Raw genomic sequence first — 20,966 nt, forward strand, 5'->3', positions numbered from 1 at the left:
CACGGCTGGAAACATGCCGTCCTCCCGCGGGGGGACTTGTTGCATAAACAGGAGATGAGCTGCGGCGGCGAGAAACGCACGGTGTGAGATTTGGGGTGGGAGCAGGGAGCGTGGCGGGGACCGGGCAGGTGACCGGAGGGGTGCTGAGCCCCGGGTCGGTCCCCTTCAGAGGTGGCGGTGCCACCGCTCTCAGCCTTGTCTTTAGGGGAGGTGATGCACAGCTGGGACGTGGGGTGACACAAAGCTCGGGTGACTGTCCTAGAGAGACAGAGGTCCCCTGCGGGGTGACACGGCACTGGACGCAAGGGGGGAGCCGGGGTGACGTGGAGCTGGGCCGGCTCCTCTCCACGCATCCTCTGGTGCCACCCCAGCGGTGTCCCGTGGAACAGTGACTGAGCCACTGAGTCACTGTCCTCTTTGGCAACTGCACTTCCCACCCTCTGCCCAGCTCTTGTGGCTCCACGGGAGGGGACCGTCCTCCCCGTGGCCCCGGGGCTCTGCTCTGCGTGTCTCCAACGTGCCAGGGAGCGCACCGGGGCGCGCTAGCTCCCGCCGCTGCTCCTGGCACCGCAAGGGTCAGCACCGGCCCGGATATCAGACGGCTTGGGCTTGTTTATCAGAGCTCCTGGGGAAGGGAAAAACAAAAACCGCCACCCAAAGGAAGGGATATGCGTCAGCGATGGGCCTGTGTAACCCACCGGCAGCTGGGCGGGCTGTGCTGTGGGCCGAGGGCCAGTGTTTGCCCGGCCCCGTGAGCGGCGGCGCAGCATCCTCGCTTCCCGCAGCCCGGCCCGGGGGGACCCCCAGAGTCACCGCTGGTGTTTGCTGCGTGCCTGTGCCAGGCAGGGCAGAGCGCTGGGTGTCCCAAAGGCGTGAAGTTTCTGCAGATGTTGTGACAGCAGGTGGCTGGATGCAGGGGGAGCCCGTTGGCACTCCCCAAGCGCAGGATGTGCTCTGCACCCAACCCTTTACGGGGCATCAGGGAGCCCACACGGGCCGTGTTGGAAACTCGGGCTGGGCTGGTTTTGCTGCCCGGCCTTCACCTTAGAGCAGAGGCTGGGTCTCACGGCGGGGACCTTTAGGAAGGGCTGCGACCTGGGGGGGCGCAGGGCTGGGGGTGGGCGGCCGCCCCGCTGCGCCTCGTTCCTCGCATTCCTGGGCAGGGCTGCCGGGCGGAGGGGTCGCGGCGGCAGGAGCCGGGCGGCAGGAATGCAAACACCGGCGGGGGGAGAAGAAAGGCGGCTGTGTCTGCTGCGGCCAGGCAAACCTGGCCGGGGGGCACGCGAGACCCCCCTACCTTTCCCCCCCAGCCCCAGCAGCAGGGGACGTGGGGGTCCCTGGGGATGGCGGTGGCCCTGTCACCTGCGTGGTCCCCAGCGTCCCCCTTCATCTCCCTGACACAGGGACAGGACAGACAGCGAGGGGCAGGGGGATGAGAGGACGGGAGCGGGGCTCGCTGTTGCCAAGCCCGGCTGAAAGCTCAGCCCCTTGCTCGCAGCCCCGCTGCCACCAGCTCGGGTGCCTTGGGGACAGGAGGGATGCTTCTGTGCGGCTGGGTCTGGAGCTCGGCTTCCGAAGGAAGGGCTGTGCTGCCTGGCTTGGGGTCTGTTCTCTTCTCCTTGAACCCAAGAGCTCGTTTTAGCCAAGCTGGAGAGGGGCAGAAACTTAAAATGGTGTTAGGCTCCTGCCATCCTCCTAAAACTGCCTTTCTGGGATGAGAGAGAGACAGGCGGCGTCGGTGCCTCCTGTGAATGGGAGGAGAGGTGCCGGCTGAGCACAACCCCATATTAGTCATCAGAGAATCCACCAGGGCAGGGAAGTACGACTGCGGACACCCCCTGAAGCTTCTGCAGCCGAAGGAGCATCTGGAGCCTGAAAGCCTGGTGTGGAAACCAGAGGGCGGGTGGGCATGCGCCCTACCTGTCCTCAGTGCCCTTGTGTCCCGTGGCGGGGGGAGCGGAGAGGCTTCCCCCATTTCCCCCATCGTCAGCCTCGGGAACTGGGGTTTTGGGGGGGGGGCGGGATGTGGAGGAACCTGTGTGAGCATCCTTTGGGGGGGGGTGTGTGTGTGGGGCGCAGCGTGGGGTGCAGCGCAGCCCCGTGCCGGCCCCGTCCACGGCGGCTCGCTGCCGGAGAACATTCCAGGGAGGCTGGCGCGGGGCCAGCGCCGCGGGGCAGGGAAAGGGGCCTTTTATGGAAGCGTTTCTGCATTAGAATAAAATCATAATAATAATGCGCAGGGGAAGGGAGCGGGAGGAGGAGGAGGAGGAGGTGGAGGAGGAGGAGGAACCCCCGAACAAAACACGAAGGCGGGACGGGAACGGTCCGGCGGCTGGAGAGGGAGGGGGCACCATTAGGATCTGGCTGCTCAGAGTGGGGTTTTGCCCAAAACCTGCTTTTTGCAGCCCGCGGCAAGGGAGGAAGAGTGGGGTGCAGGGGGTCCCCATGCCATGGTGCTTGGGGACCGGCCCCTGCGTGGTGTTGGACGTCAGAGCTCATCACCTCGATGCATCAGTGCCTGGGACGGGGGGGCAGGGGGTGGCTCAGTGGGGTCCCTGCTCCCGGGGACACATGTGGGGAGTAGAGGGGACGAGGTGCCCCGAGTCACAGCCTCTCGCCACCACCAGCATCGCCAGGCCTCCACGGGGCTGCAGCGGCTGCTCGCCGTGCTCCCGGCCCCAACAAACAAGGCGCTGCCTCTCCCAGCGCGGCATGCTGCTGCTTCCCAGCGCGCTGGGGCGCACGCAAAACCCAAGGTTAATTGTCAGTAATTGCCGCTGGTAATTAAGGTAACAATAGCTGGGCTGTTCATCTGGCGTCTGCAGAAGCGCTCACGAGGCCGGGCTGGGTTTTGTTCCAGGAGCTTGGAGCTGCTGCCATCAGCCCCGCCGTGCCCACCTGGGGCTGGGGCTGCCCGTGCCTGGCCGAGGACGCGTGGCACGGCCACCGGCACAGGGCGAGGGGTGTCCCCAAGTCCGCCCCTGTCACATAGGAGCCCAGCCGTGACCTCGGGACGGTGCCTGTGCTCCTGCCTGGGGTGGCAGGGCCATGGGCTTGGTGTCCCCATCGCTCCCTGTTGGGTGCTGGCCCTGCCCGGGGGATGCTGTGCCCTGTCTCCTTCCCGTGCCGGGTGCTGCGGGGATTAATTCGTGCCCTCTCTGTTCCCTTGCAGGCTGCCACCCCGTGCTCCCCCGCTGTCAACTATGAGCTGGTAAGTGCCACGTGCCCCGTGTGGAGCCGTCCCGGGACCCCCGGAGCTGGGGCTTTTCGGGGAGAGGGGCTGGCGCAGGTCCTGAGGAGGGCAGGCGGCTGGGACGTGACCGGCCTGGGCCCTGGTGTCCCCTGGAGCCGGGGGCCTCCCCTCCCAGCTTGGAGCCGGGGCGGTTTCTTGCACGCCCGGAGATGGCTCTAGCAGATGTGCCTTTGGCTGCGGGCGCCCAAGGCCGCACGTTAGCGTCCCTTGCTATTGTCACCCCCATTCTTTTGTCCCTCCTGGGGCCGTTTATGAGCAGACGGATGTGCACGGAGCTGGATGGAGGCTCTGGGGCATCTGGGGTGACATGAACCCTTCCCACCCCAACAGCCAGTCCCCCCAGCGTGGGGGGAGCAGGGCTGGAGCCGTGCTCCTTGCCATGCTGTGCCGGGCACGGCAGGGCTTTGGGCAGCCTGGCATGGTGCCGGGTGCCTGTGCCCCCCAGGGGCCCCGACCGGGCACCCCGTGGCACAGAGGATGCTCAGCACGGCCCCCTGCCAGCTCACAAGGGCAGCGCGTGAGCAGGGCCCCGCCGTGGTTATCTGCCCTGGGTTTGATCTCCGCCTGCACCGCCTCAGGCACTTATCGTTGGCAAAAACGTGTTGGCTTCGAGCTGGGACCGTTACTGCGGCTTCGGGAGGAAATCGAAATGGGTTTGCCCCGCTGCCAGGGCTGGAAGTGGCAGCGCTGCCCCCTGCTCAGCGGGGAGGCACAGCCCGGTCCTGGGGTCTGCTTTGTGCCCCTGGTCCCAGGACCGAGACCCCCATGAGCTGCCCAGCTGGGTCCTTTTGCTGTGCCACCCCCAAGCACCCCAACCAGGCAGTGGGATCTGTCCCCTGCCCCTATCCTTGGGGTCTGGACACTGCCCTCCCCTGGCCCCAGCCCCTTTTCAAAGCTCCAGAGGCCGCAGGAGACATCTCACCAAACTTGCCCCTTCCTGAGCATCCCCTGCCGGGGACCCTCCCTCTCCTCCCACAGCACCACGTTTATCTCAGGGAGCTGTGCAGAGGGGTGGCCCGCGGCCAGGCAGAGTGCGGGGCTCGTGCTGTTGTTTTCTCCGTCGCATCGTGGCCCTACAACGCCCAGCGCCTGCTTTGGGGGGGCACGGCTGAGTCTGGGGGCTGCTTGCCTTGTTGCAAATCACCGCAGCGCTCCCAGCCCCCCCGTGGGTTGTGGGGCGAGGAGGGATGTGGGAAGCATCCCTTTTGCGGGGTCTGGCCCCGGGGGATGCAGAAGGGGTGTTGGGGTGTGGGTGCCGCAGCGGGGCTGGATGCTCTCCATCCGTGACTGCAGTCCCGTGGGGGGGCAAGCCGCCGTGAGGCAGGGGGGCAGCGCCCTCGACCCCATCAGGGCTCCGCGTCGCCCCAGTGCCACGCTTGGGTTTCGAGGGATTCCCGGCTTTTAGGAAGAACGGACACATTCTTCCCACGGGGGCGCGGGCAGGGAAGGAAACGGCACTGCGGAGCGCTTCCTAGGAAGGGCCAGAAATAGCCAGGGGGAACTTCTGACCCCGGCCTCCACTCTATATGTGTGTGTGCATGCGTCTCTCACCCTCTCTCTCCCGTTCTCTCCCTCTCTCTGTCTCCTTTCCCTCGTTCCCCCCCTCCTCCTGCCTGTCTGCCCGCAGCCGTCCCCAGGGGAGAGCATCACCCAGCAGGCGGACACCCCGGTAAGTGCCCCGTGCCGGAGGAGGCTGGCCTCCTCCTCGAGACATTGCTGGGGATCTCTCGTGCCTGCCCTCTCGCCGCAAACCATCCCGCTGCCAGAACCCCTCAACCTGCTCCTGAGGCCCTCCCAGTGCTGCCGGGACCCCCCAGCCCGGGGCCGTGCCGAAGGTTAAGGGACGTGCCCGGGGCGAGCAGCGGAGGCGGTGGCAGAGCCCGGTGGAGAGGCCCTGGAGAGGAGGCCGGGGCTTTTGCCGCAAAGCCGGCTTTCCTGTCCAAGAGCTGGGGATACGTTATTTAATCTGTGGACATGAAATTGCTAAGACAGTGTAGACAAACGCCCTGCCAAAGTCAACGCAGACGGCTTCCCCCCGCTCGCCTGCCTCCGCGCGCACCGGGGCTGGGATGGAGCGGGCCCCGGTGGGGACGGAGGATGGTGGTTGCCGTGAGGAAGAGGAGATGAAAGCCTTCCTCACCTGGGAGGCTGCTGTCCCATCCCTGCGGTGGTTCGGGTCATGTCTCCAGCCCTCGATGAACAGGAGAGAGAGAACCTGCAGCTGGGAAAGTCCAGCGGGGAGCCAGGAGCCCTCTTTGCCGGCTTTGCTTCTCCTGGGGAGTTTCCAGGTCTTTCTGCCTCCTTTCTTGTGGCTCATGTCCCCCTGCCAGTGGCTGGAGGCAGGTGGGACCTGTGGGTTTTGGATGGTGCCAAGAGCCTGGGGACATGCAGAGGTGACAGGAGGGGGAGGCAGGTTTGGATGGGGACCCCAGGTCCCTGCTCCTGAGGGTCTCCGCGGCACCAATTCCACCCACCCCTCTAGCAGGGCTCAGTAACACGGGCACCCACAGGGGCTCGGGCAGGGGTGCTGAGCCCCCAGGCAGCTCATCGGGGAGGCCGTTGGCCATCCCAGGCCTCCCACAGAGCTCCACCGGGCACCATGACCTTGATGGGACCGGCTGGGGACGCAGGAGCCGCAGCGGGAGGTGATGTTGGTTGCACGCCGCCAAACCTGCCCCGGGCTGGGTCGTGCCCCAGGACCCCACAGGGTGGGTGAAGGCTGCGCTGCCGTGTCCCGAGCTGGAGCTGCAGCCCCCCGGAGGGTGGTGGCACGTCCTGCAGCTCTGCATCCTCCTGTGGATGGGGTTCAGGTCCTTCCTGGGGCTCAGGAGGTGCTGCCCGTGTGAGATGAGCCTTTAAAGGACTCCTGCTTGTTAGCGGGAGATACTAAAACTAATGAGGTGTGAGCGTGTTTTCCCTTAGCGGTTTTTTTTGGAAACCCTGCTTTGTTTTTCGGCTGAGGTCACGAAGTCGCCCAACAAACCGGCTGCAGATGAAATTCTTGAGGCCGGAGAACATGCATAAATAGAAGTTTCCTGCTCTGAGAGCTCAAACATTTCCTCCCGGCGTTCGGCGTGGTGGAGCCGGGGCCAAAGCAAACGGCGGTGCCTGGCCACGCGAGCCTCCTGCGGGCTGCAAGCCTGCCCCGTCCCCTGCTGTCACCTGGTGCCATCGCTCTGTCCCCATCGTGCCCGGTGACCCTGCTCTTTGCTGTGTCCGTGGCAGGGATGGCAGCGCAATGGGGTGCTTGGTGCCACCGGGATGCCCCCAGGATGGGACTTGGTGACAGCGGTACCTTTGGGCATTACAGGGCACCGTGCTGGGGATGGATGCGCCAGCCTTGGCATTGCACCTGGGGACATTCGGCCACTCCAGAGCCACAGCAATAACTCGCTTTTCCTCTCTGGCTCTTTAGGACACCACGAAATCCCCCAGGAGCGGGCAGTCACGCCGCAAAACGTCCAGGTAGAGTCCACGTGCGCCTCGTGGACCACATGGGGATGGGTCCTGCGGTGGCGGGGACACAACGACACCTGGGAGCGGGGAAAAACCCACGGGAAGCCCGACCCCTGCGTCCCCACCTGTCCCAGCCCATGCCCCTTAACCCAAGTGGCCGTGCCGGGCGGGGAGTGTCACCGTGTCCCCTCGGTGCCACGTCCTGACGGCGGTCCCCTCCCTCGCCCAGGAGCATGAGCGTGACGGCGGCGATGGAGAGCAGCTGCGAGCTGGACCTGGTGTACATCACGGAGCGCATCATCGCCGTCTCCTACCCCAGCGCAGCCGAGGAGCAGAACTTCCGCAGCAACCTCCGCGAGGTGGCCCACATGCTGAAGTCCAAGCACGGGGACAACTACGTGGTGAGGGGCCCTGCCCGCCTGGGAAAGGGGCTGGGTCAAAGCTTTCTGGTCCCTTTTGGACCTCACGTGAATTTTTGGCCATTGCAGTGCCCCGTGGCAAGGCGTTACTGGGGTTAATGTGTCCGGGAAAATCTCTCCTGGGGGAATCTGGGGAGGCTTTGGGGGTGAGGAAGATGTGGGAGGGTTATTGGGGAGGAAGGTGTTCCCTCACTCTGTCTTTCCTCTTCCCTGTAGCTTTTCAATCTGTCCGAGCGGAGACATGACATCAGCAAGCTTCACCCCAAGGTGGGTCATGCCTGCGGGGAGCAGGGGGCTTTGGGGGCTGGGGCAGGGCAGCCGGGCCATCCGTGGGATCAGCTGCAAGCTGCTGGGGGGGGGAACAGCCACCCCCTGCAAGCTGGTGGAGGGGCAGGGGAGGGAAAGCCCGGGGAAGAGCACCAGGACTGCCCCCACCAGCCCGAGCTGGCACCTCTTGGAGACCTCCCTTGCTTCCCCCTGAAGCGTTGTCCCCATCCCTGGGAACGTGGGGACCCCCGGGCAGCTGAGCTGGGCGCCCTGCGGGGGGCTAAGATCTGGGGCCCCCAGCACCCCCCCGCACACAGGGTCATGGCAGAGAGGCTGGGAGAGGCATCAGGGCACCGCGGTGGCGTTTGTCCCTTTTCCCCACCCTGTGCCCTTGCCCTGGGCTTCACACACCCGCTGGAGACTGCAGAGGGGGCACAGCTCGGCGTGGATGTGACCCCCGGCTGTGTCCCCCCCCACAATTCCTCTCCCAGGTGCTGGATTTCGGGTGGCCCGACCTGCACACCCCGGCGCTGGAGAAGATCTGCAGCATTTGCAAAGCCATGGACACGTGGCTCAACGCAGCGGGTCACAACGTGGTGGTGCTGCACAACAAGGTGGGCTGGAGCCCGTACCCAAAGCGGGGAGGGACACGGGGGGGGCTGCAGGGCTGGGGCTGAGCACGCCAAGGGGTGCAGGGAGCCCGTGGTTTGTGGCTCGGTGTGCAGGGGCCAGCACGGTCGCGTGTGTTTATGTGGGATGGAGTGTGGGTGCCGACGGGTGTCGCCACCCCCGTGACGTCCCTTTTTGCTGTCACAGGGGAACCGCGGCCGGCTGGGGGTGGTGGTGGCGGCCTACATGCACTACAGCAACATCTCAGCCAGGTGAGAGTGGTACCCGGCCCCGGGGCACCCCGACCCGCTGCCCCCCAGGCGGGGACGGTGCCGGTGCCACCGCCTCCCATTTCCCCTCACCTACCCCTCGTCCCCGCAGCGCCGACCAGGCTCTGGACAGGTTTGCCATGAAGCGCTTCTACGAGGACAAGGTGGTGCCGGTGGGACAGCCCTCCCAGAGGAGGTGGGTCCTGGCGTGTGGTCACAGCCCGGGTTTTGCCCCGTGGTTGTGGCGGGGGGGGGCCGAGGGCGCTGCCCCGCTGTGGCACGACCCCCGACCTGCCCGTCCCCCCTGCAGGTACATCCACTACTTCAGCGGGCTGCTGTCCGGCAGCATCAAGATGAACAACAAGCCCCTCTTCCTCCACCACGTCATCATGCACGGCATCCCCAACTTCGAGTCCAAAGGCGGTACGTGCCCCCAGCTCCCCCCAGCCCGGCCCCGTGCAGCCCCCTTGTTCTCCAGGGGCGACGTTTCCCACAACTTCCCAGGCCTTTTGAACCCTTTCCCTCTCCGGTTTTACCTCCTCCCGTTTAGCAATGGGGTTTGGGCGGGAGGTGCAGTGCCACCGGGGCTCTGGGAGGGGATGCCTTGCTTGGGGTGCATCCGGCTCCAGCCCCCAGCCCCGCACCGGTCCTGCAGCACCCAGCCGGGCTCCGGGGGCTCCCACCTTTCCCGGCCCCATCCAGCCCCGAGCATCCCTTTCTGCCCACCCCACCGCAGCCCCAGATGTTGCCCGCGGCTGGCGGCCCCACCGGTGCGGGCTGGCCGAGGCGGGGAGCGGCTGTTTGCCTTGGCTCCATCCCTGTTTGGATTTCTACCCCGTGACTAAGCCCTGCCCTGGCCCCTCCGCCCCGCCGGCTAACAACGCGCCTTCTCTCCCCCGCTGATGTCTTCCAGGTTGCCGGCCCTTCCTGAAGATCTACCAGGCCATGCAGCCCGTCTACACCTCGGGGATCTAGTAACTATCCCTGCCCAGCTCGGGGCGGGGGGGGGGGGCTCGCATCTGGGGGGAGATGGGGACATTCAAGACCAAGTCCCCTGCGGTCCCAGTGCTTAGCCCTTTTGGTTCCCCCCGGTTCCTTGGGTGACAAAAAAGAAGCTCCCGGTTTTCTTAGAGGCTGTAACTGGTTATACTGGGCCATACTGGGCTGGCCTGGGCCGTGTTGCTTGGGGGGGGGGCTGTAGTGACTCTGCACATCAGCAGAGGGAGCCTGGGGCTGTGCGGAGCCTGGGGCTGGGGACACCTCGCCCTCCCTGGGGACACGGAGGCACACGGAGGCATTCCTCCTCCCGCTGGCCAGAGGGATGCTCCTCCTGCCCCGAGAGCTCCCGTGGGGCTACAGACCGACGTGCCGTGACACAAGGCACCCTCCCAGCGCTGGTTCTCCCTCCCTATAGGAATCCTATAGGGCTGACACCGCGCCAGCCCCCCATCCCGCATTGCCATCCCTTGGGTGCGGAGAAGATCGCTGTGAAGAGCCCCCACAGTGGCCTTCCTCTTCATCCCAAGGAAGAGTTCCCCACAATTTCACCTCCCCACTATTTACCCCCACACCATTTCCCAGTGCTGCCACCCGGGGCAGGGTCTGTGCCCCCATTCCCAACCCCACCAGCCCCAGGGTCCCAGGAAGCAGGCACAGGGGAAGGCAAAGGGGCTCATTTCCCCAGCTGCCCACGTCCCACTGCGGGTCCCCCCAGCGCCTGGCCCCACACCCAGCCTGCAGGGGGGCCCCCTCAGGGGGGAGCAGAGCCCCTCGCCTTTGGGGTGTTCCCACCTCACCCCCTGAACCGGGATCTCCCTTCCCTGCCGGCCGAGCGCCCCCATTAGCCGAGATTTACTGCCACCCCAGCCTCGCCTTTCGGCTTTTAATAGACTGTTTATGGGACGCCGGTAATAAACTCCAGGTTTATCTCGCCTGTGAAATCCAACCCCCTTCTTCCCGCCTCCCCCAGCGCCAAACGCTGATGCCACCGCTCGCAGGCAGCCCCCCGGGGTGTTTGTGGGGTGCAGGAGGGGAAACTGAGGCAGGGGGGCAGCTCCTGGGATGGAAGGGGCAGGAGGAGGCAGGGTGCTGTGGGGTCTCTGCGCCGCCGCTGGTGTCCACATGCCGTCCCTCTCCGCAGCAACGTGCAAGGGGACAGCCAGACGGGCATCTGCATCACCATCGAGCCCGGGCTGCTGCTGAAGGGCGATATTTTGGTAAGGAGCCCGTCCCCCGCTCGGCCTCCCGGTGCTGCTCGTGTCCCGGGGGATCCTGGTAGCGGGGGGACTCGTCCTGAGCTCTGCTCGTCCCGCAGCTCAAGTGCTACCACAAGAAGTTTCGCAGCCCGACCCGCGACGTGATTTTCCGCGTGCAGTTCCACACGTGCGCCGTGCACGACCTGGACATCGTCTTCGGCAAGGAGGACCTGGACGAGGCGTTCAGAGGTAACCGCGCTGCCCGCCGCGGCGTCTCCCTCCTCCCTTCTGCCACTTTTCAGCTCCTCCTGCGGCTCTGAGGCTGCTCCCGTTGCTGGGATGGCTGGAAACCCCGCTGATGGGGAGCGCAACCTGTCCTGACTGGTGACAGCATCATAAATCACAAATCTGGGCATCGTTGCCCAAGGAAAACCTTTACCAGCTCCTGCCCCTGAGCTGGCCAGGGCAGCTTTGGGCACATTTGGGGTGCTCGTCCGTGTGTGGTTGGTGGGACAGATGGGGATGGTCCCTTTGCTCTGCTCTCTCCCTGCCAGATGACCGCTTCCCTGAGTACGGGAAGGTGGAGTTCGTGTTCTCCTACGGCCCCGAGAAGATCCAAGGTACGGCCGGCTCACCCTGCGAGGAGGGCTCCCTGCCCCAAAAAGCCCAGCCCTAGGCATGCTCTCAGTCCGTCTGCCTGTCCCCAGGCAACTCCAAAAGCCCCAGCCAGCCACGTACACCTTGTCTGTGCGTCCTGATGTACCCCCCAGCCCATCCGTCCCTCTTGGTGCCCCCGTTCCTATATTTATACCCTGGGTGCCCCTCCAATTGTCTCCCAAATGCGGGAGAAAGCCCCATCTGTGACGCTCCTGCCTTACCCCACGTGCCTCCCCCTTTTCCCCTCACCCCATCCCACCCATGCCGTCCCGACCGACCGTCCCTCGTCCTCCCAGGCATGGAGCACCTGGAGAACGGGCCCAGCGTCTCCGTGGACTACAACACCTCTGACCCGCTCATCCGCTGGGACTCCTACGAGAACTTCAACATCCAGCGCGAGGACAGCGCCGAGGGAGCCTGGGCCGAGCCGCCGCTGCCTGCCAAGCACCTGGAGAAAGGTCAGGGCCGCGGGCGGCTGCCGGGGCCACCGGGATGTTGCCGTGCCTCGGTTTCCCCTTGCTGGGGACGAGGACGCCTCGCTGTCCCCGCACTGTCTGCTTGGAGCTGGGAGAAGGCCCCCGAGCCCCTGCTTGGCTGCTGCATGTTGGCTGCCCTCGCCTGCTCGCCAGGGACAGGGCGTGCTTGTATTTTATATATATTGAGGGTGCCGGGCCTGCGTCCCGGTGGCCAAAGCACCTGTGGCCGAGCAGATGCCTGAACTTTCCTGGCCTGATCCGCACAGACGTCCCCGGGGCAGGGACAGCTGCGGTCCCCGGCTTCCCTGAAGGTCACCGGCTGTGCAGGGTGGGAGCCTGGGTGGCTTCGCCCATCCCGTCCCCGCAGGGGTCTCGTCCTGGCAGCTGTCTCCTGCAGGCTGCCTTTGGGGTGGGGGCGCACAGCTCTGCCCCTTGTGGGGTCTCCATGGAGTAGGGAGACCCCCCCGATCCTCCTCCCGCTGGCTTTTGGTGGAGAGCCTCCTGTCTGGGTGGAAACTGGGAGCCAGCATGGTTTTGCTGTCTCTTTCCCCCCTCTCCAGCTCGGTTTCCTTCCTCCCTCGCTCTCGGCGGCTCCAGCGGGTGGGCAGGCCGGCGGGGCGGCCGCAGGGCGGCCGCGGGGGCCGGGGCCCACGTGCGCCATGGGGCCGGGATCGGGGCCGGCGGTGTGCGAGGCGGCGGTGCAAGGGGTCCGTGTTTATGGTTGTTCTGGCCTTATTTGGGCAGGGAATCGCACGCCGGCATTTTTGGCACACCAGGCGCGAGCGAGCGGCGGCGGCGGTGGGGCGGGGGGGGGGGGACCGAGGCTGGCACGAGGTGTGGGGGGGGGACGGGACCAGAGCCGGGGTGGGATCAGCCGCCGCGCCGTTCCTTTGCCACTGCCGCTCCCCGCCGCCCGGCGAAGGCTCCCGGAGGAGGCGGCAGCCAGGGAAGTCGGGATCACCCGCGAACCGGTGGGTTCCCCCGCCCCGCGCCGCGTCTCCGCCGGCCCCTGCACCCGCCACCCTCGCCGTGGCTCTGCTTGGGGACCAGGCTGGGCACCGAGGGGGTGCTGAGCTGGGTGGGATGGGGGGGGGGGGGACGGGCCCCAAGGGGCAGGAGGATGGCAGGGGGGCTTTGAACCCCCATGTCTGGCTTTCTGGCACGGAGGGTACCCAGGCACGGGCTGCTCTGCGAACCCCCCTGCTGGCCTTCTCCAGGTCCCTGCTGCCCGCCTGGCCCGGGCTGCCCCGTGGGAGTCTGTGAAAGCGGGGTGTGCCGGGACACCCCCCGTCCCCATCCTGCCACACGTCATCTGTCCCCGCGTGGCACTAGCGGCTGGTGGCTCCGCCTGCCCTCCTTCGTCCTCCTCAGCGGGGCTGTGGGGTTGGTGCTTGCTCCGTGACGAGTTCCCACCAGCGTCCTGGCAGCAGTCACTGCTGCGGTGGGTCTTCCCCGCGGCTGTTTTTGGGGTTCACATGATCCGGTCCAAGGTGGATGAAGGATTCGTTGCTTCTCCTGGCGGGGCCAAGCTGTAGCAGCGCTGCCGCTTTTGCAGCTTGCTGGAGGGTTGCTGCCGAGGAAGTTTTGGGGCAGGTGGGCAAAGCTGGATACGTAATGGCGGTGGCACAGAGTGGGGGGACACCAGGCTCGGGACAACCCTGGGGCAGTGCGAGGTGGTGCCAAAAGGCCACGCATGTGTCTCCAACCCAGCAGCTCCCCGTAACCACAGCCCCTTGGACCCACTCGCCCCGCTGCACCCGTTGTCCATCCTTCCCCTGCCTCCCTCCTCCGTACCAGCCCCGGCCCCGCTGCGGGCCAGCCCTGCCCGGCCCCGCTTTGTGCCGAGGCCGGGACCGGGGCTGCCGAGGCTGGGCCAAGCCCAACATCTGCAGGGGACTTGCTAAATCCCCACCTGAGTAATGCTGCTGGCGCCGGGCTCGGCCGCGCTCACGCGCTTGCGCTCCCCTCCTGGTGTACCCTTTGGCCGGGATGGAGGGGATGGGATGTCTGGGGGGGCACGGACGGGGGGCACCAGCTCCCCAGGTCAGCCCTGGCTGCGAAACCTCCTGGGGTTATGCCGGTGCCCTCCTCCTCCTGCCTCGTCTCCCCGTCCCGTGCTGGGAACAGGGTGGCGGACACCAGTGCTGCACCTTTCCGTGGGTCTCCACGTCCCCAGAGGGGGTCACTGCCACGGGTTTGTCCCCGCTGCGGCGGGGCGGGCGTCTTGCTGGGCACCCCCATGGGGAACATCTCCCACGGCGGGGCCGGATCCTGCCTCCGGGGGGGCCACCAGGACGGACGGGGAGCGCGGAGGAGCGGGCGAGCCGGGGCGTGCGGAGGCGGGGAGCCAAATGGGCCAGGCCGGGGCTGTTAAAGCCATCGTGGAGCTGCCGGGCTGCGGCGCTCCCCCCGCGGCTGGCTCCGTCCCCTGGCCGGGCTCTGCGGGGAGGGGAGCCGCTGGCTCTGCTCTCGCCTTCGCCAGCTGACTAAAGCCGAAGGAATCCGCTTCCCCCTCCCCAGCCCGCCCATCTCCGCCGCCCTGCGCTCCGACCGCCGCGAGGTAAGGGCTCGGCGGGTGGGTTTTTGGGGGGCACACAGGGCTCGCACCCTGCTCCTGGGTCAGCGGGGACCCGGCTAGGCTGGAGCTGGGTCCGTGGGGAGGCTGTCCTCCTTCCTTCGGGTTATTCCCCATGGGGGGAAATGCTGGAGCATCCGCGGGCTCGGCTGGATGTTTGGGCTGGGCATGCGAGCCGGCAGCTGCTTGCGAGGCAGGGACTGTCCTCTGACCTGATATTTTGGGGTGGAGAAGCGGGGACTGCGGGGCTCCGGGCCAGCAGGGCTCACACCAGGGATGCGGGCTGGGTGCCTGGCAGGCACTGGAAGCTCAGCCCCTTCTCTTTCTCCTTTAAGGAGTCCTTAAAGTCAAAACCTGCTGGGGCAGGTGTGCGTGTTTGGGGTCCTTGGCCTGCCCTCCCATGGGTGCCCAGAGCTGTGGGACCCGGGGGAAAAAAATAAAAAGGTGTGAAGCGAGCAAAACAAGGTTTGCAAGGATGCCAGCTTGGTGCGTGCCACTGTTTGGAGGACACGGGGCTCTGAGTCGGGGGCCTGGCTGGAAACGAGAACGTGGGAAATGTTCATTTTGGGGGGAATGGAGTGGAGAGAGCCTTGCGTTTTGGATCGAGCTGGAGAAGTGAGGGGGAAGAGGGTTTCTGTCCCACCCGGCTCCCAGACAGGACCCCGCCGTGTTCGAGTGCCGGCCACCACCACCTGGGCTAGCGAATTGGCAGGGTCTTTCCGGCATGGGTTTTTGTGGGGTGCAGGGACCGGGGTGCCATACGTGTCCCTGAAGCAGCGCTGTCCCCTGCGTGCCGTGCAGGCTGGCACGGCTTGGGGCAGGGGTCGTGTGCGGCGGCGAGGGCTGGGGAGGGGATTTGCAAAACTGGGTCGGGTTTGGCAGATGGCGTGGCCACGGGAAGGGGTCAGGGGCTTCGCCGCCAGGGGTTTCTGCTCCTCTTGAGCTGGGCGTTTAGTTGTGATGGAGAAACTCAGGACTCCAGCAAGACTTCTGGGTCTGCAGTCCCCCCTCTGCCTCTTCAAAGCATCCTGGGGGGCCTGAAAGGACACCCCCCTCCCACCCAAAACGTGTCCTAGCTTCCTGGGGACAGGTGTGACATGGCGTGGGAGCTGGGCAGGGCTGGGGGGCTCAGGCTGGGGGGTCCCCAAGGGGCTGGGGTCTCCTCCAGCGGGGTGATGCTCTGTGCCTGGTTGGGGGGTGGCCAGGCCGTCCGTCTCGCTTTCGGGGAGGCTGTCCGTCCGTCCGTCCGTCCGTCCGTGGTGCCTAGGAAATGGTTAACGCGCTGCAGCGCTGCCCGTGGTGGAGGAAGTAGTTAATATTCATAACTAGAAGCCGTCTGTCCGTCAGGCGGCTGTCCTCCCTGCCCTCCCTGCCCTCCCTCAGAGGCATCTCGCCCCTTGCCGGGTTAACCGGGGCTGGGGCTCGGTGCCGGCAGCCCCCAGCCACCTCCCCGCTGCCTCTCCCCGGTGTGGTCTGGGCGGAGGGGAGGGATCCGACACCTCCTCGCCTCCAGCCTCCTCCGTCCTCGCCTCCAGCCTCCTCCGTCCCATCCCTCTGCCTCCTCTCCTCCGTCCCCCCCTCGCTCCCCACCGCTGCGTCCAGCTCCTGGGGCTGAGCCCCCCTCCGGTCCCCCCCTTGCGCTCGGGGTGCCCCGAAGTTGGCCCCGGGGACGCGGCGCTGGGAAGGGAATAGCTCTGCATAGAGGGAAAGCAAAGCCAAAGGGACAAACGCCAGCCAAAGCCAGCCCCAGCCGTCGGCTCCTGTCCTGGACGGACGCACGGAGCCGGCTGCGGACGCCGCTCGAGCTGCCGCCGTGCCAGCTCCCCTGGAAGGCTCTGGTGCTGGAAGGAGCGAAGGAAAGGGATTTTGCCGCCCGCTCCTTCTCTTCGCCCGGGATCTTTTCTTCCCTGTGCCCTTTGGTAAGTCCTGACTCTGCTTTTCTTTGAGCCGGACGGGCTGGGGGTGGAGGGCTGGGGCGGGGGGGGGGGATTTATGGCCGCGGTGACCCCTGGCTCAGGGGCTGGGATTACTTCTTGCCATCTTATCTGGGCACACGGTGAAACCAGAGCTGGGGAGGGGGGGGTGCTGAGCTCTTCCCGTGGGACTCAGCCTGGCTCCTCCATCCTACGGAGGGTCCTGAGACCCCGCGGACCTGCCTGGAGGCAGAGGCAGCAGGTGGGATGCTGCTGGACCAGGGGAGACGCGGTGGTGCCCCAGCCTCATCCTCTACACGAGCGCGGAGCCCCGGGCAGGATTTGCGCCGGCGCACGGTGCTGCGAGGTGCACCCCGCTGGGCGTGAGGGATTTGGGAACGGGGGGGTCCTTCTTCCACCCACCGGGCTGAGCCCCCACCCTCTTGCCACTTGTTGTAGACCGGGTTTGGGGTTTTCTCCTGGTCTGAGCTGCAGGGTGACGGGGAGGGAGAGGGCAGAGCATCGCTGTGCCGGGGAGGCGAGCGGGGTCACAGGGCCGGGCTCGGCGGCTCCCCCAGGCTCTCCCGGAGCTGCAGCAGGGGCTGAGGCTGGGCAAACCTGGCCCTGCCAGGCTGGAGCTGCGCTGACCTTCAGGGACGGAGCCTGACCTTGCGGGGAGCTGCAACCACGTTGCAAACGGGGACCTGGCGTCCCGCTGTTTTGGGGACATCTGCACTGCCTGAGGCAGCCCGTACCCCTTCCCTTGTTGCTTTCTGGGGGAGTTTGCTCAACTTCTCAGGTGACGAGTGACAGGCAGCTGTCACAGCGTGGCCCGGGGTGGCGTGGGGAGGTGGCAGGGGGCAGCAGGCAGTCACCTCTTGTCATCAGAGCCCAGGGGATGCGTGGGGATAAGGACGGGGTGCGCAGGCACGTATGGGGCAGAACAGAACGGGGGACCGGAGGGGGCCTGACCAAAGGCCCCTTCCTCGCTTGGTGCTGCTCTTGGGGGTCACCAAATCCCCGTGTCCCGATTTAACTGGAGGGTCCAGGGCGGGTGGGACCGGGCGCTCGGAGCTCTGTCGCCCCGCCATGAGCTGTGCCCCATGCTGACCCCGCTTTCGAGACGTTTCGCCCAGCCGTGGGGCGGTTCCCAGCCTACAGCCTAATTAAAGCCTTTCTCATCTATTTTTTCCCTCGGAGCCACGTGCTTTCATTTATATTTATTTATTCCCTTTTCCTTTCCATTCCCTTGCCCTATTTATCCCAGCCCCCCTCGGCTCTTGCCCTATTTCCCGGGACTGGCCAGCACCCGCTGCTGCCATCAGACGGGAGGGCTGGGCGATGTCCTGACTCCAGCCGATGTCTCAGCCTCTCCGGCGTTGACGCGGCCCCTGGACACGCTGCTTTTTCCTTTCTCCCTCCCCTGGAAGGGATTCCCTCCCTCTCTTCCCCCTTTCCCTGCTACGGGAGGGGTGGCCGACTCGACCGCTGCCGGTTCCTGGCTACACTGGGCGCACCGAGGAGCGCCGAGCCTCCGGCAGAAGTCGCGGACACGTCCTCATCCCTCCACGCTGGGTGCCCGGAGGAGACCCCGCTGTCCCTGCTGCCCTGGGGCATCTTCGAGACCAGGGCTCCCTGGGCTGCCAGCAGGGAGCCGGGAGCGGAAAATCGGCATCAAGGGGGCTCTTTCCGGGGCGGGAACAGGCCGGCTCGGTAGGTCGTGTGCCGGGCGGTATTTATGGCGAGGAGGGGTCGCGGCGGGGGGTGAGGGTGTCCCCGTGGGCAGGCAGGGACCCGGTAAGCTGTCCCCGCACCCCGGCTCGGGGGCTCGCTTTCGGAAGTGTTTTGCTCACAGATAGGAGCGCTCTGATTTCACACTATCGCATTAGGGCCGTCTTCCGCTCCTGAGTCAGCCGCCTGGCCCCCGGCCAGAGAAGAGTCATTTTTTCCTCCAAAAGAAAGTGTTTAACGCTGCTCGCAGCCCCTTCCAGGAAACCTCGGCGGGGAGCTGGAAAAACAAGAGTCTGCAGCCCAGCCGGTGCCGTGCGTGCTGCTGGGGGGGGAACGGGCACGGCGAGGGGGGGGGCTGTCCTCAATGCCACCCTGGTGGCTGGGCTCCTGGGGTCCTCGCTGCGTCCCCGAAAGCTGGGCAACCCCTTTGGGAAGCTTTAAAGGTTGAAACTGGTGGCTGTGGGAGCTGGGGAGCTCGGAGCAGGATGTGTGCCCTGCGGAGCTGGCTGCGGGATGTCGCGGTGGGGTTGTTGGGTGATGGTGCTTCGAGCTGTGGGGTGTCTGGTGCCTCCCCAGGGAGGAGACGCCGTGTGCTCAGGGCTGGGCAGAAATGCTGCATGTGTGGGAGCTCTGGGGAAGTGTCCGGCCGTGAGAGAAGGTCCGGAGCAGATCCACCCACCCTGAAAGACCAGAAAGGGTGGGAGCCTTTCTGTAGCCAGGGAAGAAAATGTCAAGGATGGGTGGCTGTCTGGGTCCGTGCATCGCCTGGGAGGGGAGTGGGAGGTTGGAGCACATGGGAAGGGGAAAGGTGGGTGCTTGGTTCAACTGCCCTCCATCCCTGGGCCGAGAACAGCCATCCAGCTGGAGGCACAGAGAACCGTGAGGCCAGATCCCCACTGCCTCCCCCTGTCTCCTAAGGCTTGTGTGTGCGCACTGCCACAGCCCCCGCTCTCCCCCCGATGCCCTGTGGCCCTTTGGGTGCAGGCTGAGCCCCGCAGAGCCATGGGGCAGCGGTTAGGCAACAGCCCACGGTACCGGCAGCCCTGACCCTCCCCATCGACGGGCCCAGGAGGAGAACTGCACGGACTTTGCACGGCCCCGGGGGGGTGTTTGCTGGATGTCGGCGGAGCATGTGGTGCTTGCGGGGCAGGGAAGGACGGCGCGCGGAGCCAGGGCCGTGCAGCCGCGGGGGCACGGGGAGGGGGTCCGGCCCCGGTGTCTGTGCATGGTGGCGCCTGCGGGATTGCGGAGGGTGCAGAGGAGACGGCGATGCTGGTAGCTATGCCTTACGGCGGCACGGAAGAGATCGAAACCACCGGCTAATGGGACCCATTAGCTCCGTGCAGCGAGCCAGCCATTGATCTGGGGTCTCGTGTTCGTTTCTCCCCTTGCAGAGGTTGGGCACACGCAAGGGCCCCTGGACGGGAGCCTCTACGCTAAAGTGAAGAAGAAAGACTCCCTGCACGGCAGCACCGGCGCCGTCAACGCCGCCCGCCTCCCTCTTTCGGCAACTCCCAACCACGTCGAGCACACGCTGTCGGTGAGCAGCGACTCGGGCAACTCCACCGCCTCCACCAAGACCGACCGGACGGATGAGCCGGGGGCGCCCGGGGCGCCCGGCGGCCACACGGTGCTGAGCCCCGAGGAGAAGCGGGAGCTGGACCGTCTCCTCGTCGGCTTCGGCTTGGAGAGCGCGGCGCCCATGCACAACCACGTGCCCGGCCCCGTGCCCGCGCGCGCGCCCGCCGTGCCGGGTCGCCACGTGGTGCCGGCCCAGGTGCACGTCAACGGCGGTGCCGTGCCGCTGGTGGCCGAGCGGGAGACGGATATCTTGGACGACGAGCTGCCCAACCAGGACGGGCACAGCGTGGGCAGCCTGGGCACACTGTCCTCCTTGGACGGCACCACCACCGCCAGCGAGACCGGGTACCACGAGGCACCGCGGGTGGGCAGCCTCTCCTCCCTGCCCAACGGGCCGGCGAGCTACAACGGGGCTGAGAAGATGCTCAAGGAGGGGCTCTACGAGGCCGAGCCGCTCTCCAACGGCACCTACCCCTACGGCAACCAGAACGCCCTGGTGGGCCACCACCTCCGTGACCCGCTGGCTCACTTGCGGCCCTCGGCATCTGCGCAGGAGCACCTGGCCGCCTACCCGCAGCGGCCACCAGCCACGGCCTCCCCAGGCTGGCTGCAGCCCCCGGCGCCCCAGACCTACGTGTACGGCTATGACCTTCCTGGCGCCCACCGCTCGCAGTCCTTCCCGGCCGTCGGGACGGCCAAATACGAAGCGAACCCGGCGCTGCCACAAGCCCCTGCTCGCAGCACCAGCAGCCGGGAGGCCGTGCAGCGGGGCTTGAATTCCTGGCAGCAGCAAGGCGGCAGCCGGCCACCTTCCCGGCTGCAGGACGGCGGCTTGGAGAGCCACAGCCCCAGCCTGTCCAGCTGCAGCCCCCAGCCCAGCCCGCTGCAGCCGGTGCCCCCGCACAGCCACAGCATGCCCGAGTTCCCCCGGGCGCCATCCCGCCGGGAGATCGAGCAGTCCATCGAAGCGCTCGACGTCCTCATGCTGGACCTCGCGCCCGCCGTCCACAAGTCGCAGAGCGTCCCCGCGGCCGCCCGCCCGGACAAGCCGGCCGCCCTGCTCTCCTCGCTCTCGGCGCAGCCGCTTGCCAGTCACTATGCCCAGCCGGCCCCGCAGGTGGCCCAGCCGAGGTCCTTCGGCACCCCCGTGGGCTCCGATCCCCTGGCCAAAGCCTACTCTCCTGGCCCACTAGCTCCCATGGGACGAGGCACGATGGAGCCAGACTACATCGTGCACGAGTACCGGGAAACCTACACACCCTACAGCTACCAGCCGGTGCCGGAGCCGAGGAGTTACGGCCATGCCGTTGCACCGGCGAGCATCCTCCCGCTCAGCACCTCGTATAGCCCCGTGGGGTCCCAGCAGCTCCTCGTCTCCTCCCCACCGTCCCCCACCGTCCCCGCACAAAGCCAGATGCCCCCCAAGGGACTGGAGAGTTACGAAGACCTGTCGAGATCAGCGGAAGAACCCTTGAATCTGGAGGGCCTGGTGGCCCACAGGGTGGCAGGTAGGACGCTTTGATTCCTTGGGGGGGTGGAAGGTGGCGCGGGGTCCAGCTCGGCGG

At 66.6% G+C, this 20,966-nt stretch overlaps 1 protein-coding gene across 21 annotated transcripts in view; it reads left to right on the forward strand.

Annotated features, from left to right (window-relative positions):
• The window catches only part of TNS1 (tensin 1), a 54,339-nt gene that overhangs the window by 15,496 nt on the left and 17,877 nt on the right, over nt 1–20,966 (forward strand). For 12 of the 21 annotated variants that reach the window (XM_083840571.1, XM_083840576.1, XM_083840560.1 and 9 more), the window contains 15 exons: nt 3,173–3,211; nt 4,881–4,922; nt 6,669–6,718; nt 6,939–7,110; nt 7,345–7,395; nt 7,887–8,009; nt 8,212–8,276; nt 8,386–8,469; nt 8,584–8,696; nt 9,187–9,247; nt 10,414–10,489; nt 10,588–10,717; nt 11,023–11,088; nt 11,422–11,583; nt 19,215–20,909. In XM_083840571.1, the coding sequence (XP_083696697.1) occupies nt 3,173–3,211; nt 4,881–4,922; nt 6,669–6,718; nt 6,939–7,110; nt 7,345–7,395; nt 7,887–8,009; nt 8,212–8,276; nt 8,386–8,469; nt 8,584–8,696; nt 9,187–9,247; nt 10,414–10,489; nt 10,588–10,717; nt 11,023–11,088; nt 11,422–11,583; nt 19,215–20,909 (2,929 nt within the window). The remainder of the gene's footprint in view (nt 1–3,172; nt 3,212–4,880; nt 4,923–6,668; nt 6,719–6,938; nt 7,111–7,344; nt 7,396–7,886; nt 8,010–8,211; nt 8,277–8,385; nt 8,470–8,583; nt 8,697–9,186; nt 9,248–10,413; nt 10,490–10,587; nt 10,718–11,022; nt 11,089–11,421; nt 11,584–19,214; nt 20,910–20,966) is intronic. The other 9 variants (XM_083840575.1, XM_083840561.1, XM_083840563.1 and 6 more) reach the window with 2 other exon arrangements.

The sequence above is a fragment of the Anser anser genome, assembly GCF_964211835.1.
Source record: "Anser anser genome assembly, chromosome: 6".
NCBI lineage: Eukaryota > Metazoa > Chordata > Aves > Anseriformes > Anatidae > Anser > Anser anser.